The sequence below is a fragment of the Ambystoma mexicanum genome, chromosome 4q (assembly GCF_040938575.1).
Source record: "Ambystoma mexicanum isolate Mex_15411 chromosome 4q, UKY_AmexF1_1, whole genome shotgun sequence".
NCBI lineage: Eukaryota > Metazoa > Chordata > Amphibia > Caudata > Ambystomatidae > Ambystoma > Ambystoma mexicanum.
In genome coordinates, this window is record NC_090928.1 from 448,381,298 (window position 1) to 448,399,895 (window position 18,598).

Genomic DNA, 18,598 nt, shown 5'->3' on the forward strand with positions numbered 1-18,598 from the left:
GATGGACGAAGACTCGTACTGGTCCCTGGACGACGAGTGCTTCGACAAAGACTTCTTCGGCCTTGCCAGGTCTTTCTCCGACACCGTAGACTTCTCGGGCCTACCACCAGACCCCTTGGACTTGTCCGGCTGACCATGCTTGGTCAACAAAGAGCTACTCGCCCCCTTCGAATGATGCAGCCTAGACAAAGACTTGCTGTCTTTCCCCACCTCCGAAAAAGGCAACGCTGCCCAATGCTTCTTAGCAGGGGGTTCCGCCGATGCCGCTCTGCGATGCTCCGTGGCCTTCTCTGCTCTCCCTGAAGACTGGCTTGCCCAGGCCAAACCCACCTCAGAAGCCAGGTAAGTGCCCTCGTTAAGCCAACATACGAGCCATTGATTACGGTCTTTCAAAGTCTTCTGCGAAAACCCATGGCATATCTCGCAGGCATCCGCCGAGTGATGGGGGTAGAGACAGTAAAGACAGTCCATATGACCATCCCCTTCGTACACCTTCATGCCGCAGGTATCACAAGGCCGAACCAAACGCACGTGCAAAAACACAAAGAAACACAAGGCGATCCCAACAGTTTGGAGACAGTGAAATCTGAAGGGAATCCACGGGGAAAGGGCTATTTATACCAGACGTCCTATTGGTGGGTCCTAAAGCACCCAAAAGGAACATCGATATGACACTTAAGTGTCAAAGTATTCCATAGGAAAAGTCCAGGTTAAAGTTACGGAGGTTTCCCACCCTGACGACGCAGAAATATTCACAGCATGTGAATCCATGAAAGATCCAATGCTGGAGAAGGTAAGTAATCTAAAATAGTGCACTCGCACACCAGTAGGCTCGAACTGGCTAACTTCCTCTGGTGAACCTTGCGAGTGGTCGCCAGAGGAAGTCTGAGCGTTCACAAAAGTGAAACACTTCCAGCAGCAGGTAGCTGTCACTGGCAGAAGTGTCAGCCAGTCACGGCGTCACTCAAACAGTTTGCGCGACGCTGTGACTGGCTGACAATTCTGTCAGTCACAGCTGTTGCCTGACTTAATCATGGGCGGCACGATTAAGTCAGGCAAGTCAGTGGCAAGCGGCCTGCCATGGCTTGGTGGTTCTGGGGGCCCCAGCTCAGCCTCACTTTTGGGGGACTGCTGGGGCCCAGCCCCTGACCCACTTAAAGCACTGATGGGGCGCATGCACAAACGTGCGTGTGGGACCAGGTAAATGCAAGATGCCATCATGCCTAGCAAACACACAGCTTTGCGTAACCTTATCTGGTGACCGGCCTGCTATTGAGGTATTTGCAGTAACATGTTTTGAACTCTTTCCTTTGATGGGAAGGCTAACCCCTCTTCCGAGTTCATGGCAGCTCCGAGGAACTGTTTGGTTGTGTTTGGTACAAGGCTTGATTTTTTTCTCATTTATTGAGAAGCCCAATTGGAAGAGAAGGTTTATCGTTCGAGTGTTTTGCCTGCAAATTTGGGGATACTCCTCTGATTAGCCAGTCGTCCAGGTAGTGGTACACTGGGATTGCCTCGCTGTGCAGGTGCGTTGCCACCACCACCTGTACCCTGGTGAACACCCTTGGGGTGGATGCTATGCCGAAGGGTAGCACTTTCAATTGGTTGTACTGGTTCGCTATCTTGAAACCCAAGACTCTTCTGTGCACTGGGAACATTGAAAAATGAAAATAGGCATCTGTCATATCCAATGTTGCGCCCTCCCCGCATTATCAGTGGGATTGCTTCTTGTAGCATTGTCATGCAGAATTTCTGTGGCTTGTCATAGGTGTTTGCAGGGCGTAGGTCTAATGCTGGGTACATTGTTGGATCTTTCTTTGGCACAAGGAAGTAAGTTGAATAGATACCTTTGTTTACCCTGGTTCGCCTGGCCGATTTCAATGGCGTCCTTGAGTAACGGCGTTGTGACCTATTCCAGGAGGATGCATTACTTTGTTAATTGGTTTTTGACGGGAGAGAGGGGAAGAGGGTGGTTTGAGGGTCGCTGAAGTAGTTCCACGCAATAACCGCCCGCTACAGTTGATAACACCCACTTGTCCGAGGCTATTCCCTCTCATGTGTGGGTGAAGTGTGTTATTCTCCCTCCGACTGGAGAGGCATGGGAGGGGACCTGGCGCAGGTGGTTATTGTTTAGGAGGTGTACCTCCACCTCTAGAAGTGGAGGACCTCCCCGGCCACGAGATCTGCTCTGGCCTCTTTGGAAACCTTGCAAAGCCTGTCCCCGATTGTTTCCCCAGGATGAGCACTGGCCTTGTCGATAACTGGAACACCTTTGTGAGTTTTGGCCTGGAAAGCGGCGAAAATTACTTCCACCCCTTTGGCCTGGTGGTTTATTAGTTAATTGGCCTAGGGATTTGAGAGCATCATATTCCTCTTTGGCTGATTTTAGAGCATCCTAAACGGCTTTCCCAAACAGTACATTAGGCTCTATTGGCATGTTAGCGTCGCCTGAATTTCCAGTTTGAAACCGGACTGGCGAAGCCATGCATGGCATTTCAATATCGTTCCCTCTGCGATGATTCTGCCTGCGTTATCTGCGGCATCCAGATTGTTCTTCAGGATGCAGCTTGATACTGCTTTCCCCTCCGCTACTGCAAGGGGGAGTTGTGACTTGAGGAGTTCAGGTGCTGATGCCATTAGAGCTGCAACCTCATCCCACTTATGGCAGTCATAACTCGCCAATAATGTGGTGTTCCGCAATCCTTGTCTGAAAGGCTGCTGAGGTGGCCACCTTTCTCCCTATAACTTTTTTTACTTTATCTGGGGGCGCTTCGCTTCAGAGGACGCTAGCGGTGTTCCTGCCCTCTTTCGTGTGGTAGTCACTACCAACAAGTCAGGTTTAAGCTGACCCCTTATATAGAGTGGATCTGTAGGTGCAGGACGGAACAACTTTTCAATACGTGGGTTTACAACCCTGGTTTGGCTTGGCATCCCAAGTGATGGCTGTATTTCCCCCTCTATAGATTGGACAAGGGCTATGAACTGGGTCAAAGCCTTCTTATCCCCGAAAATATCCTCCACAAAATCTTTATCCACCAGAGTTCTCTTGGGTTTGGATTTGAAAATGCTCAGCTGCTTTTAAGAGCATGTCTTTTAATGGGGGTTGATTGTCCACTGGTGAATCTGCCACTGGTGCGTCAAGATGGTCGGTAGAGGGCATGATGTAGACATCCTCCTCATCAAAATAATGATCCTCCCACCTTGAGACTCCTGCTGTTCAGTGTCTGAGTTAGTATCATACTGATCATAATGCACTGGATCTAGCTGGGGAGTTAGCAAGAGGGAGTCTGGGCATTGTCACTTTGCTGGGGGTTGGGAGGTGGATGCGGCAGTAGTGGCTGGCGTATTCTGTAGGTTGTAAAAGGCTTGAGGATTCTTTTCAAAGAAATTAGCCATGAAGGCCATTCTGCGCATTACGCTATTAATGTCCTTACAGGACCATTAGGTGGAGCAAGGAATGGAAGTTAAAGATGGTACAGATATGGGTGTCTGTGGTGTTTCTCGAGTAGGTTGCTTATTTTTTAAGGCTCATTTAATGGATTGTACAAGCATCTTACGCCACACCCAGACCATCTGGCACGCAATTTGCATAGAGGCTCGAAAGGCTCCACTTTCCTCCAGTTCCGCAAAACACTAAAAACGTGGCTCTTTCTATAGCTGCCAAATGAACATACATTCCTCTCTCCCACCACCAACATTACTGCGCTACTGTACGGAATGCCAAACCCATTTTTGGCACCCTCTTGAGCTAGGTTTGGGCTTTAAGTAATAAAATAAACGAAGCAGGCAAAGATTATTCCTGCGGGAACAATGTGGACTGTAACTTGGCAGACAAAATTGAGCACAGTAATTTACATCTCAAATCTGGTCGATGGGGAGGTGCACAAACCCATTTAGTGAAGAAGTGAAAACTGAATTGATAGAATACTGCTATACACCTCATTTAAAGGGAAAGCCTGGATCCCGCTATTAAACTGGCCAACTCAGATGCTGTCACCCTCCCCAAGATCTCCCCATTTCCCAGGAAGACATGGAGCAAGCACTCCCAGGCAAAAAAGCGCTGGGTGCAAATTCTTAAATACCTTCCACAAAACATTTAGGGGTGTGATGTTCCCATCACTGCAAAGCTGTTTATAAACCTCATTTCTTCAGACACGGTCTCTCAGTCAGTCAATGGTGGAATCCACAATAAACCTCATGCTGAAGCTGAACAGAGGGTTCAGACTGCACTTTGTACCAATCAATCTCACACAAACATTTTGGGGAAGGTTTTGGCGGCACGTTTAATGCAGGTTCTCTCCCTCCAGTCTACTCGGATCAAACCAGGTTTATAACAAATTCCAGTGTCCATAACATATTGAAGAGGGTGATAGATCTGACAGACAAGGGTAAATATTGCAGCCAGTCTTTCGCCTTGCTGGAATTAGATTGCACCAAGGCATTTGACCGCATAAATTGAGTCATACATCAAGACATTATTGGGCTCCTTCGAATTTGGCCCTAAACTTTGCAAACTTCCAAGTGCCACATACTAAAATACGAGTAAACTACTTCTTAACCAGATACATGACCATTTCTTGAGGACGGTGGCAGGAGTGTCCTCTCTCTCCTCTGATCTTTGCAATCTTTGATTCTCGCAGCTGGGACTTAGAGCCCCAGAGACATGCAAATATCCAAAGCTGAAAATAATCCCTGCTGGACCGAACTATAGCAGCCCCATAAAAATGTCTTGCGACCAGAGGTGCTGCTATAGATTACCATATAGCAACATAAATAGAGAGTACTAATCTCCGAAGAGTTATGGTCGTACATTTAGGAAACGCCCCACGAATCTTCAGAAAATGTACATAGAAAATCTGTTTCAGATGGTACCTGGGAATATTTGTTTTCTCAAAGAACCAACAAAAATGACTTTATGCATTCCCAGACCCAGACCCATACCCACTGTGCTGGCCCAATTGTGGAGAAATTCAGGGTTGCCCCTAATCTCAAATATTATGGAAAGAGGTTATGGCCCAAATAAAAGCAATAACAGGAGTTCAGCACCTGATGATCTGCTAATAATCATCCTGTGTGATAAAAGTGGAGAAAGTGAATACCCCATGCCTAAGCATAGAGTGAAGTTGGTTACACATCTGTTGATTGCCACTGGCTTAAAAGAAGTGCGTTTTTGGAAATCTCACAGTGGCCCAATCTTAGCCTGGGTTATTTTGGATGGTGACTAAAGTGAGGCTCTATACACGCCAACCAAGAAAGGTTCCATTAGCATCGGACTTGGGTGGAAACAGTTTAAGGTGCTGCACAGTAGTGATCAACATTCGGTAGCACTAACCGTAGTTAGAGACATCTGGGTTAGGGAGGATGGTTGTGCAAGATGAGTGAGAGGGGATGGGGAGGCGATAGGCCTCACAAAGATCTTGATAAAAACCCTTGAATTGTTCGAGACTCGAATTGTTTTCTGTGCCATCTGCGTAATGTATTACTAATGTTATCGCCCTGTGTTCACCAATGGCAACCACTTTTCTTTGGGTTGAACCATCAAAGCCCTTATGATGCAGTATTTAAATGTTATGTCTTAGCAATATTTGTTCAATGCGCTTTTAAAAAGAAAACATTTTTCGGGTCTTGGGACCCAAAAAAAAGGAGAATCGTGTCCATTTAGATTTGTATGATTTTTTTTTCAGTGCGAGGTCCCATGTCAGCAAAGACACCTCAATTCTAAACCGGCTCAACTCATAAGAGGTTATCCCATCTGCAACTGCACAGATCTAGTTTGAAACGTTCTAGGGATGCCCAATATCACATTCTCTGATCGTTATTAGTCTTTTGTGATTAAATTGCAGTTTATGTATAAAATACTGTTTAAATAAATTCCCACAGGAATTGCAGCTTAATGGAATACTAGGATGTGCTTGTGATGAAAATACTGCTTATGCCAATAACATGCAATCTTTTACGAAGAACACTTACAATTCTTACTAAGGGCTGTTAAAAGAAAGAAAACCTGTGCACCAAACTAAGAACAAGGAATACTTGTCCACCCTTATCCTAAAAGAAAAGCTCCCTCGTCATCTATAAAGAAAAGTCAATTATCTGACACTTTTCGATTTCATGATGTAGATTTGATTCTTAGTAACCTTATTCATGCCAGAGGCACTATGGAGCCCTGTAGGCCCAATCTCGACCATACTCCATGAACCACATAGGTTTGCTGAAAGGACCAAATAACTTCTCATGCAAAAGCCTTAGGCAGGACTCAAAATGTGTACTAGCTACTAGCCATTGGCGAGTGATAATTGACTCTTGAGGGGTAAGAACTGGTGTGCTGTGTGGATGTAGAGAATTGAGCGAGTGAGTAACTTTGTATACCTTCTTAGGGATATACTCAGCAGAGAACCAACATAGTATAGGCCACCCATACAAGCAGACATCTGTGCAAAGACTCCCTGACAGCTCATCATTGTCAGCCCTTTGAGGGGTCCCAACTGTGACATAAAGGGCCTCGCAAGCAACACGTGCAGCATAACCTTATGTGGAGACAGTCAAGTAACCCATGCAGCCCCATATACAGCAACTGCAGACAATGGTACAGTGCCGTCAAGTCATGCCCATGACAGCTGTGCGCCATACGGAGATTAGTTGTTTTGGGACAGAGGGACATGTCACAACTCATTTGGTTAATTTCACCTTTTAGCATAATGTCTTCAAAACAGCTCGTAGAGTTTCACAGCCCAAATTCAGTAACCATGTGAGCAAATGATGAAGTCACTGAAATAATCAAGGAGACAGACCTCCCTACCCAATGGCTAACTGTGAAAGATGTTACGGTGCTAGATATTGTTGACAAGGCAATTGTTCTTTTCATGCAATGTAATTATTTGCCTGAAATGTAATACTATTCATCACGTAATTGCTGAGCCCACAAAAAAGCAACAGCTAGATTTGGGATAGATCGATGCGGGTCAACTGAAATTGCTGGCTTCACCTTTTAGAGCAGCATCTTCAAAATAATTGACAGAGTGCCATGACCCAATTCCATAATCATGGATCTAGTCAAACGCAGTACTTACTCCCAACACACCATCAAATTAAAATAAAGTTATAGTAATAGCAGACCTCAAAATGTGCACTAGACATCGACTAGTGAGAATTAACTCTTGACAAATAAGAAATGGTGTGCTGTTAGTATGTGGATAATTAATGGGCTTGTGACTTAATCCCTGGCTAGCAGCTTTCAACTATAACTTTTGACCACAGTTACTAGTCATCCTGCAAGATAAAGTCTATCATACAATGTTTGGACTACTGCTTACCCAAATCCCAGACAGATCCGCTATTATGGAGGCAATGACAATGGCATTTAAGCACTATACAAATGTCACATAACGTTAAATAACACACTAAACAATTCCAGAGGAAAGTCTAATATTAGAAATCCAGAAATCATTTAACTCATTTTCTCCCATTGGAAACTAAATATAATTCCATTTGGAGCATAAAGGGACCACACCCACGTAAATCATTCAGGAAGCAAAGGAGGTTTAATCTCCTTCTATACAGCTTTCCCTATTTTACTTTTATGTTGCATATTATGGTTTTCGTTGTAGTTTTACATTTAATCACCATTTAGCTGATGTCAAAACAGTCATGAGCAACATTTAAGTAAGCTCTCAAACCTACGTGGAACAAACGGTTTCATAAAATAAAATGTCAAAATGGGTTGCACTGCACCCACATATTAAACCGTTTGTTAGAAGTTGGGGTATCCAGCATTATTACATGGCGATAAACTCAGCAATTACATGTTGAATAATATTTGCTTACCATTCTCGTCTCCAGTGCAAGTGGACAGCAGCTTCCAGATGAGATAGGGTCCTCCAAGTATAACAGCAAAAAACAGGAAAATGGGCCATGATTTTGCAGAATTGGTCACCCCATTTTCATGTCCGAGGACGGCAACAGACCCGGCACTCTCTGTCCAGAGATCTTCATTCTCGCAGTCTTTCCTCAGGCCCAGCAGTCGCTGCAGCCGTCTGTACAAATATTGCAGAGTCCTCACTAACGCAAAAACGGAGAACACTTTAGAAAAGTGTATTTTTAATCTGGAGAAATGATTGGCCACATCCAGAACGGCCCTGAAGCTGTTGTAGACAGCAGAAAAGGTTGCATCCATCATCATACTAACCGAGGAGAAAGCATGCACGATACTTTCAATAGACTGGAAAGCCCCTCTGCTGCTTTCTTCAGCCTGCCGTACAAACTGGCTTGGTGGAGCATCATCTGTTCGGAAGCGGTTGTAGCCCATGCCGCCAATGCCACCCATACCACCATATCCATAGTTGAACGGGCTATGGCCGCCGTAAAATGAGCTGCCGCCATACGAACTGTAGCTGGGAGAAAAGGAGCTGTATGATGGTCTGAAGGCGTTGAGGCTGCTGTTCCCAATCTGCTGTGTTGGTCTTGGCATGACAGGTGGGGGCACCCGTGTGAGCACAGGCTGTCCAGGCCTGGTCAACAGGTTTGCATTCGCTCTCAGGTCTGAAGATCTAGAATTTTAAAAAAGTTAGAGTGTCATGGCACAAAGACAACAACACATACCCAAAAACGATATCATACCCAGTTTCTTTAGGTACTTGAAAAGGACTGGTAGTTATACAGTTCCAAAATTTCAAAAGAACAACCTGCATGCAGATTTACAACACTAGACGACTACCAAACAAACCTCCTAAAGGCAACAATATTGAAAATACTCAAGACAGAACGATGTGGGCACATGTTACAGACCTTGCAGCATGGTTTTTAACGTAGAAAGGTCTCGCTAGGAAATGTTAAATGGTATTTGTTAAAGTGTTTATTTTCTGACACTTGAGCTATGCTCTCCGTTTTTGAACGTAGTGAAATAAGCAAGTAATGCGGGACTAAAGAGACAGACCGGGGCCTTTTAACCGATGAAGTGAGCAGTAATTGCGTCACTGGAATTCATATGTAGATTTGTTGTACATGCTGCACTGAACATACATATGGGATGGATGCATGTCACTTCAAGACAACCACTGAAATGCAAAAGAATGACTTTCACAGAATTCTATGTATATCGATTTGAACTCCACACATCCATTTTTAAAGATACATTTGTGTTTGTAAAGTTCCGCCCCCACTACTGATTAATGTGGGGTAGGGGATGGCATGTCCCACTTTTTGTCCTTTACTTAATTCCCTTCTCCCCCTTACATTTTCTTCATCAATGATTCAGTCATTTATATTTTCCCCTCTTTATGCTCTTTTCTGCTTTTTTAATTATCCTTTTAATTCAGTATGAATAAGCATCTTTTACACAACTAATTTCTTTTGGAAGGTTTTGCATACGAGCTCAATGAAATTTACTCCCACTAAACTTGCTTCCCATTCAGACACATTACATTGAAACCAGCTTAAAAATCGGCACGTGACAGGGCATTAGCGACTGAATTTATTCTTGGCAAGAAATGGTGCGCATGTGGTCGAGTGAATGACTTTTTAAACCTGGCTAGTAGCTTGCAACTTGATCTTTTTCCTCGCCAAACTGAAATGAGTTGCAATGATGGGAGGCCTTCTGAGATCTGCACCACTGTAAAGATCAACTTATTTTCTTGGCCATTCATAATCTGGTCCCATCGTGTGTCAGCATCCATGTGCTGGGATGAGATGTTAAAATATGTGCCAAATTTCATTCTCTTTTCTGTAAGCTCAGAGCATACCATTAAGAGATGATGTATTGTTTCCGGAGTCTCATGGTTTTTGCAGAAGTGACAGTTGTTCTCCGAAGTCACTATATGATGAGACATTGCTAGGTAGTCTCTGCTGGGCAATCTGTTTAGTCTCATCTTTATGTATGTTGCACGGATGGTCGGATCAGGAACTGTTAGATATTTTGGCGTCTTGTTGATGGTACGTATATCAGTGTGGCATTGAATGTTCCTGAGTATGTCGATTTAATGCTGCATGTCTTTATCCAGTCATTCTCCATCAACCTTTTCCTGGCATGTTGCAGTCGTTGTGGGAGCATTTCGATTGATATTTCTTCGCTTATCAGTAGCCTGCATAGATCTTCCTTCCAAGCATTTAGTACAGAGTTGTTCATGGCGGTAGGCTGGTCTCTCAGCATTTCTATAGCTGGTATTTTTTTGTTAGTCAATAGCTTTCACAGGATATCTAATTGCTTCCAGTTGACTATTGATGTTATCGACTGTATTGCCATTTCATGGAGTATTCTGGCCATCGAATAGGACGGAGGTAATCTCAGAATCTTGTGCCAAAAAATAGCTTCCAGTCTCGTTCAATTGGTTGCTTTTATCTGTGGCATTGCTTCATTCCCATATGTGATCGCTGGGATTACTTTCTGTTTGTAAAAGGTTAGGATCGGTTCGAAGGAGAATTAGCAGAATTTTCAGTGGAGCACACATCCTTGCCTAGCTAAGGCCTGTATTTTGCTTTCCCGGTTGGTGATCCAATGTTTTTCGACTTTTGATTGATTTATTGTGATGCCTAGGTATTTGAATGTTAGGACCTCATCTAGTTGATTCCCTTCCATAGTCAGGTTCAGAGGTTTTGCCTTCTTGAAGGGTTGCTTCACCAGCGACATCACTTTTGTTTTGGTGGTATTGATATGCAACTCATTTGCAGTCATGTATTCTCCCAATCCTCGTAGACTTGTCTGTAATTCATCTGGTGTTTTGTCTAATAGAATGATGTCATCAGCATACATCATTACTGGCACCGCAGTTGAGTTCATTTTGGGAGGGTTTAGGGCGCTGCTTTCGAAGTGTTCTTCAAATCCGCGGTGTAAAGGTTATACAATGTAGCTGCCAACGGGCATCCTTGTTTTAATCCATTCGTTGTCTTGATGAATGGAGTAGTAGTGACGTTTTTTCCTAGTCCGATTGTTATCGAGGGATTTGAGTACAGCATTTCAGTGGGACATTTGCATGCTGTTTTTTTCCACAGGTCTTGTCTCGATATGGAGTCAAAAGCTGCGTGGAGGTCGATAAATGCTGCATCCTTTTGTTTTTTATTGCTTCATGTATGCAGTAATAAAAATCGAGGGAGGGAGGACTGCTCCACATGTATCTATTGCTACCTGATCCAGAGATACAGAAAACCAAGTTTGTATTGGTCATGTTATAAAAAATAAAAAAATAAAAACCTTGACATGTTTATTTGGAAATCTATGCAATTTGAACAAATGACGCCTTTTGTATACAGGCTAGATAGCGTGAGCACCTATTAATGAATTTTAAAAGTAAGTGCATTAATTCTAGCAATTAATGCTAGAACCGACAGCTGCGGACTGCTACTCAGCACCTCAACCTCATTTGACAAAATAAAACAAGCAAGTCAGGCAAGACACTTACACCAAAAGAGACCCATTAACCACAATGAATGCTCACCAATTGTCCTCACAAAGATACAAAATTAGCATTTTCTCCACAGTACACAAACATATGCCCTAGACCCAGTTCCAGTAACTGTTCAGAATTTACAACATGTTACTGACAAGTTCATGCATGCAATTATACCACCCATCCACATACAAAAATCACCACTCGGTAGTAGTACACAAAATAAGTACAAATATTGCAAACTTCATTTTATGAATAGTGTGCATTAAAGAATTGGAAATAAGTAAAAATGAGTGCTGGTCTCTTTCGGGTTTACAGTTAGTAAAGCCTGGGCTGTCTGACCAGGCATTTTGAAAGTAGCGGGCATGGCAGACGGAATTGACAAATACTACACACTCCTCCAATCCATCAAACCCTCCAATTGCAAAGGTGATGCCTGCCCAGCATGAGCCAGCAAGGACTGTGCCCCTCTGTAGCCCCTATCATCACGGCATTCATCAATGCCTCCTTTTGCTCTGGGTACGTCCCAGTGGGACTAAAGGAAGCGTGGGTTTGTCTGCTCTTTAAAAAGCCCTCTCTTGACCTCTTCCTCCCAGGTAACTACAGGCCCATCACCACCGTCCCCTTTCTACTAAAAATTCTGGATAAAGCAGCTTACCTGCAAATACAGAAATTCTTAGAAGACGATCACCGCCTAGGACTTAGACAATCAGGATTTAGACCACGTCATGGGACCGAAACGGCTCTCCTTGACCTCAAAAACCAGATCGATGACCTCAGAGACAGGCAAACCTGCGCTCCTTCTGCTTTTGGACCTATCAGCGGTCTTTGATCTGGGCGACCACAAAACCCTATGCCAGCACCTCTCCTCAGTAGCCAACTTCTCGGACAGTGTGTGCAAATGGATTGACATTTCTAAAGGTCAGAGCAATGAAGGTCTTCTCCGACTCTTCAATCACTGACCCCAGCACTATCAAATGCAGGGTTCCCCAAGGCTCTTGCACGACCCCCACCCTCTACAACCTCTTCACAAGGCATTTGTTCAAAATCCTGGACTCCCTGGGTATCTCATACGAACTATGCAGATGACACCCAGGTGCTCATCCCCCTCTCGGGTGACTACTTGTCTGACCAGAACACTATGAACTCCATATACAAAACAATCCGAACCTGGATGGCAGAAAACTGGTCCGGTCAACAGGGAGAAAACTGAGCTACTGCTGGTTGGCTCCCCCTCCACCCTGAGCAAGTTGGACAGCCACCACTACTCCTTTACCATTGATAACATCCCCATCACTGTGTCACCCTCGATCAAAACCCTGGGTGTCTACTTGGAACCTAACTTGACCATGAAAAGGCAGGTTAACGCCATAACCTCCAGATCTGCTTACCACTCTAAACTCATCAACTCAGTTAGACCCTTCCTGTCCCAACAAAATTGCCTCACTATCGCCAGGGCCATAATCAGATCCAGGGTTGATTACTGTAACGCGCTATTCATTGGCACTTCTGCTAAGAATGTCCCCAAGCTCCAAATTGTACAAAACGCGCTGAGGGCACCCACAGGTCTCGCGCACAGAGAACACATCTCAGAAGACAGGTCCACTGGCTCCCAGTTAAGGAAAGGGTCACCATCAAAGCTCTCGCCCTGACTCGTAAGTGTCCCCATGACCTGCCCCCCCTGGCACCCCACCCCTACTTGGGACACAGGATCACCAAACCCACCACCCTTACTCCAGATCTCCTTACTACAATCTGCTATCTGTTCCCAGAACACGTAAAGCCCGGGCTGGTGGCTCCAGCTTCCCTACAATTGCCCCCATACTCTGGAATTCCCTTCCAGCTCACATCAGGCTCATCGAATCCCACTCCGCCTTTCGCAAAGCCATCAAAACAAACCTATTTGACTGTATAGACCTGCATTCTGTGATACCATGTAACCATTGACTCTGAAACGTAAAAAAAGTCTTTCATTGGGCGGCTTCATTGTAACCCTTAATCAAGCCTTCTTAAGCTCTGACAGAGCACCTCGATGCCTGCAGGCTGTAGTGCGCTCTACAAATCCAAATAAATAAACTAAAAAAAATAAACTGCAGGCACAGGTCGGCTGTAAATGCTTACTGAAACCGTTTGATTTTCTGGGTTTTGACTGATCTGTAGCACAAGAAGCCACGTTTGCTGCTGCGGGTGCCCGATCAAAATACATCCATTTGTTAAATAGTGAAGGGAAGAGTGAGCTCTCCGATTGGCATGACTGTCTTAACTAAGTATTAGTGTGATTGGTCCGATTGCCAATGAGAAAGTTGTGTTCGGACAGGATGTTGGATCTAAGGCAAGGACCGAGGATTAAACTGTCTGAAGGCTGGATACGTCCGATTGTACGATTGGAAAGGATATGCCGAGGTGATTTGACACATAATAATAAAAGCGTTTCTCAGTTTTGTAACTGGTTATTTACGTTTGAGGGTGTAACACAAAGCAAGACACTGGACTACAACTGCAATTGGTGATGAAGTCAGCGTCCTGCCCCATCGAAAGAGCTGAGGGGCACACTGCAGACAAGGCATGCCAGAGGGCCAGGACTGTCTGGGTCAGTGCTCAGAGCTACCTGGAGGTGGGAGGAGGCATTGATCTGCAGAGTCCTTCGCCCACTTCAGAACCCAGCCCAAAAAATTGATCACTTGAAACACTTGTGTATAGGCGCGTTATAAATGCCATATCATATCAGAGCCACTAATTATATAGACCAAAGTAAGGTTCCTTTTCAACCCTCCACGAATGTGGTTCTCCATTCTTTATGAGTCTGGTGATTGCTCCCCTCATCTATTGTGCAAACACCAGAACAGGAGCTGTGAGGATGCCTGCAAGATACCAGCAGGTCGCTGGCGTCACCAGAGTAGAGCCCAGGTGACATTTATAAGCCAAAAAGCCAAGTGAGCACTTGAGAAGGAACAAGATTCCTTGCTCTGGTCCGCTTACCATTTGTGGACTCTGAGAAACCTTGCGTCAGAGCTGTGAAAACCAGGAGGAGTACAAATGCAGAGCAACATTTAAAGCGTCAGCAGTATGCGCTTACGCTCAGCTATGTATCCTCGATAACACACCGGAAACAAATCAAAACCTTAGTTTGAAAAGGAAATCCAATGATGTTCTCTAGGAGAAAAGATGCAGAACACTATATAAAAGGCACCAGCCCATCATTAGAGAGAAAGGATAAGACTGTAGGAGGACATGAACACTGGAAACAGAGGGTGACCCATAAGAGCGGAGAGGGCGGATAGACTTGAGAAGCCGAGATCAGAGAAACACAGGACTGTCAGGAGCGAGACATGAACCAGACAGGGCGGTGAGAGTTTTGAAGGTTGAATAAAAGCAGGCAGAGCAATACAACCATAAAAGGTGTATATAGTGAGCTGTGCGCTGCATCAACAAAGTGTCAAGGAGTCAGCTGGGCACTATATATATCCCTGTGAGTATCAAAGAGCATGCCAATATGCCCGAGACATGGTTTAGAATGGAGATCCAGAGAGTGACCAGTATCACTGCCAGGCAGGAGAAACCCATTGCACTATGGTGTATCCCTTTACAGATTTCGTTTCGATTGTTCCTTTCAGACGTAGAGAGGTATGCATCCTAACACCCATACTGACAAGAAGAATGCCTTTGAAACATTACAAGTCATCTGTTCTGTTAAACCTCCACAAAGTACACTGATTAGGCTGCTGGCTGAGAAGGCCTGCCCTGCTCCCGAATGAGGGGACTACCTCTGTGGGAGCAGGGTTCCCCACAGAGCTTGCCAGTGCTCTAATAGGAGTCCCTAATCCCTCAAGAGCTGGAGGCTGGGGTAAATTAGCTCAGTGTGCCACTGGCAGGGCGGTAAATCCTCCACAGTTGCAAAAGAGGGGTGAAGATGCACTGAGTTACGAGCCAGAGTCTGAGAAAGCAATGTAGTGAGGGACAATTGCACAGAGGCTTGAAGGAGGGCCCAGGGAGTGAGATGATCTCACACGCCATAGGATAAAGTCCTGCACAAGATTCCAACCATAGGTTTAAATGTGAGGTTGCTCAGCACAATTGTACTTGGTTATGTAGCACCCATCCATAGTGTCTCAAAGGAGGGTAGGCCGGAGACAGTTCTGTGATTGAGCTACTGCTATGTTGCCCAGAGACTTGCAGGTGCATGAATGTTACCCTGGTAGAATGAGTATCTGTAAGGTACAACTCTAATAGGGATGTGATGAGTGTATGGAACCAGAGAAAATGTCCCACGCTGTCGAACAGGACGTAATTCGTTTTGAGAATAAAGTCATGGAGTACCACAAATATCATGTGCCTAAAGTGGGTTATTGAAAGAGCGGGCTGGATTTGTTTTGATGCTTGGCCCCAATGATTAGCGAGTTGAAGGAATTGCACAGTCTTGTATACCATTGGGTCTCGCAAACTCCACACTTCATCTACCCCACTTCAGGGAGAACATGATTTGTCAGGGCACCCTTTCCTCATGAGAAGGGAATATACTGGTGTGGAGGCTGATCACGAATAAAGCTCAGTGGATGGATGCTCTTGCAGCCAGGTAGCAGGGGTAAAGCAGCTCTAGAGAAAATAGGCTGCTACATGTATAGAGCTGCCAATATTGTTTCACCTTTACAAGGAATCAATAAAGGTTTGGTCAAGGCATAAATCCTACATCATTTGTAAAGCACGGTTCCAAGTGATTATATAGACTATCAAGTGATATGGGGATGGGGTCCCCCCAACACAATTCCTCTACTATCCAACAATCCTTCCTACTGCCCTACCCCTACATGCACAAAAGTAGTTGGCCAAATTGACCAAAAGTAGTCTACCAAATTGCAGTCTGTGAAACACTGGCATATCAGAAAGCACAATGTTTGTAATGTTTATGATCTCTTGTTGCAGACTGTTATTTCGGCTGGTGATGAGATGTTCAGCCTGGGGCAGTTTATCCTCAGAGATGTTCCTTGCGGTCAGCCAGGGAAGGTATGGGATCCTACGAAGGTGAGGATTTGAAGGTCAGGTCAAGACACAACAGAAGTGCATAGAAAAAAGGGACATTTACCAATAAAGAAGAAGAAGCCTGGAACACAGCGAAATCCTATTCAGAGGGCTGTAACCTGAGATAATGACATGCAGCCTCCATTGAGAAGGCTCTTGTTTCATCCTGGCCATTAATTATGACCTTGGGTTTCAGCTGCGACTGCGTTCACAATGGGTATTATTGCTATAAAGCACTCCAGGTATGAGACTAGAGTGCCAAGAGATTTTGTGTGCAAACGTAGCAAGAGAGCTATGTTTGCACAAACACACACACAAAACTATAGGCAAGATGGCATCCATTTCGATGGCAATATTCAAAAGCATGCAGGAGCGGAGTCTGAGACCATGAGGACAATGCAGTGCCAGCGAAACAAAAGGTAAATGGGGATGAGGGTCAGAGCAGCGAAAAGTAGATGGGCACAAAGTGGAGAATGGAACAGACAAATGCATCGGACAGCGTGGAGAATGGAACAGACAAATGCATCGGACAGCTTGTTCCGAGAACGGCTTTCACGATTAGGTGAAGCCTGGGTTCAGAGCAACGTGATTGAGTCAGACTTCCGCTCAGGGTGCTAATGTGCCTGAATACTTTGTTCTTAAAATAAGGCTCCAAAACCTGCAACCTCATGTCAGCAAGCGGCAGTAGTTGCCATCATTTTGGACTGAGCATATGAAGGTGGGGTCAAGCAGCATTTTAATACTTGGGTGTGGAAAGGAACCGCACAGTTTGTACCCTGAGTTGGCACCATGTTGTTTCAAGGAGAGCATTTTCAGTTAAAACCCTCATCGAGGTCTAGCTGTGCTCTGCGCGTACGTCAAAGATTGTAGTCCCCCGACTACAAAACACCCATAAGGGAAAGCACAGTCTCCATTTGAAACCAAGACCAGATTGCTGTGTTGGAGCGCTAATTAAGTATCTGCAGGACTTCAGCACTGCCGTGCACCTCGAAAGCCAGACAGCACTTTCTGCCCAAAAAAAACGAACAGGTAAGCCATAACAAAGATATACCTCAAGTTTTTTGTAAGGAATTGTAAAACGATATGTATTGTAAAACATGCTCAAAAGTCCGACAGAATATTTTCCAAATGGGAGGCACATACAAAAACACACACGATTACTTGAGCAGGCTTAATGCTAATTACTATGCCACGCCGCCTCTCCTCGGCCCATCTGATTCAAGAAGCAATGCCTCAAAAAGCAAGCCCCTCAACTCCAGCAACAGAAGCCCTTCAACCTGTCCCAATCTAGACCATGACTTGTGGCAGGCAGCTCCTGCCTATGTTCGATGATCCACTACGCTCTCATGAAGAGACTGGCAATAGTTTACCTTTCTCTCGGGGCCAAACCTCAATGCAATGCATGCACCATGTCTGCCACTCAGAGGCGTTGCTGGGGGTTGGGGGGGGGGCTAAGGGGAATATATACCCCATGGTCTTTTGATTGTAGCCCTGGATAGAATCTCAGAAGCTACAGCCAAAAGGCTAGCTAGCCCCCAGTCCCAACAGTTCCGACATTAGCGTAGCCCCAGGTCTTTTCCAGACCTAGCAACACCCCTGCTGCCACTTACACCAACCTTGGTCCAACCGAAAGAATACGATGGTTCAAAAGATGCATCCAGAGAGCAATTATATTATCAGACAAAAGAACAAGCCCTCATTGCGTCATTGCTTCAAAACGTTCTAGTAGTTATTTGTTCCCTCAAAAGACAAAGATGAGATTCAAAAGCAACACTATGGCTACGAACAAAGACATGCAGATTGTGGATTACTCTTACAGAACAATACTGTGAAAATCCAAAACCAAACTGCTATTCCAAAAATCAGTCAGTCATTCTAATAGACAATTACCTTAAGATCACTATTGAGGGTAAAGAGTGCCGAAAATTCTGAGGGCATGAATATACTTCAACAGCGAGTGACACGGTCTTGGTGTATGCCAGCAACAACATGCTAGCCATCTTTGAAGCAGTTTTCCACACAGACTTACAAGATAACCTTCAGGTCCTAGCTTGACAAGCCCAAGTGTGACTCCACCCTGACCAAAGACTCAGGCAGAATAGCTCCAACCCATCACTGTGCGGTGCCCCGATAACTAATACTCAGAAAGCCAAGATGCTGAACTGGCAAGCTCTTCTACTCCCTTTCATACATCTCAGATTCCC

General features: G+C 44.9%; 1 protein-coding gene across 3 annotated transcripts in view; it reads right to left on the bottom strand.

Annotated features, from left to right (window-relative positions):
• The window catches only part of PEX13 (peroxisomal biogenesis factor 13), a 531,904-nt gene that overhangs the window by 454,164 nt on the left and 59,142 nt on the right, over nucleotides 1–18,598 (bottom strand). For all 3 annotated transcript variants that reach the window (XM_069608022.1, XM_069608021.1, XM_069608023.1), the window contains exon 2: nucleotides 7,825–8,546. In XM_069608022.1, the coding sequence (XP_069464123.1) occupies nucleotides 7,825–8,546 (722 nt within the window). The remainder of the gene's footprint in view (nucleotides 1–7,824; nucleotides 8,547–18,598) is intronic.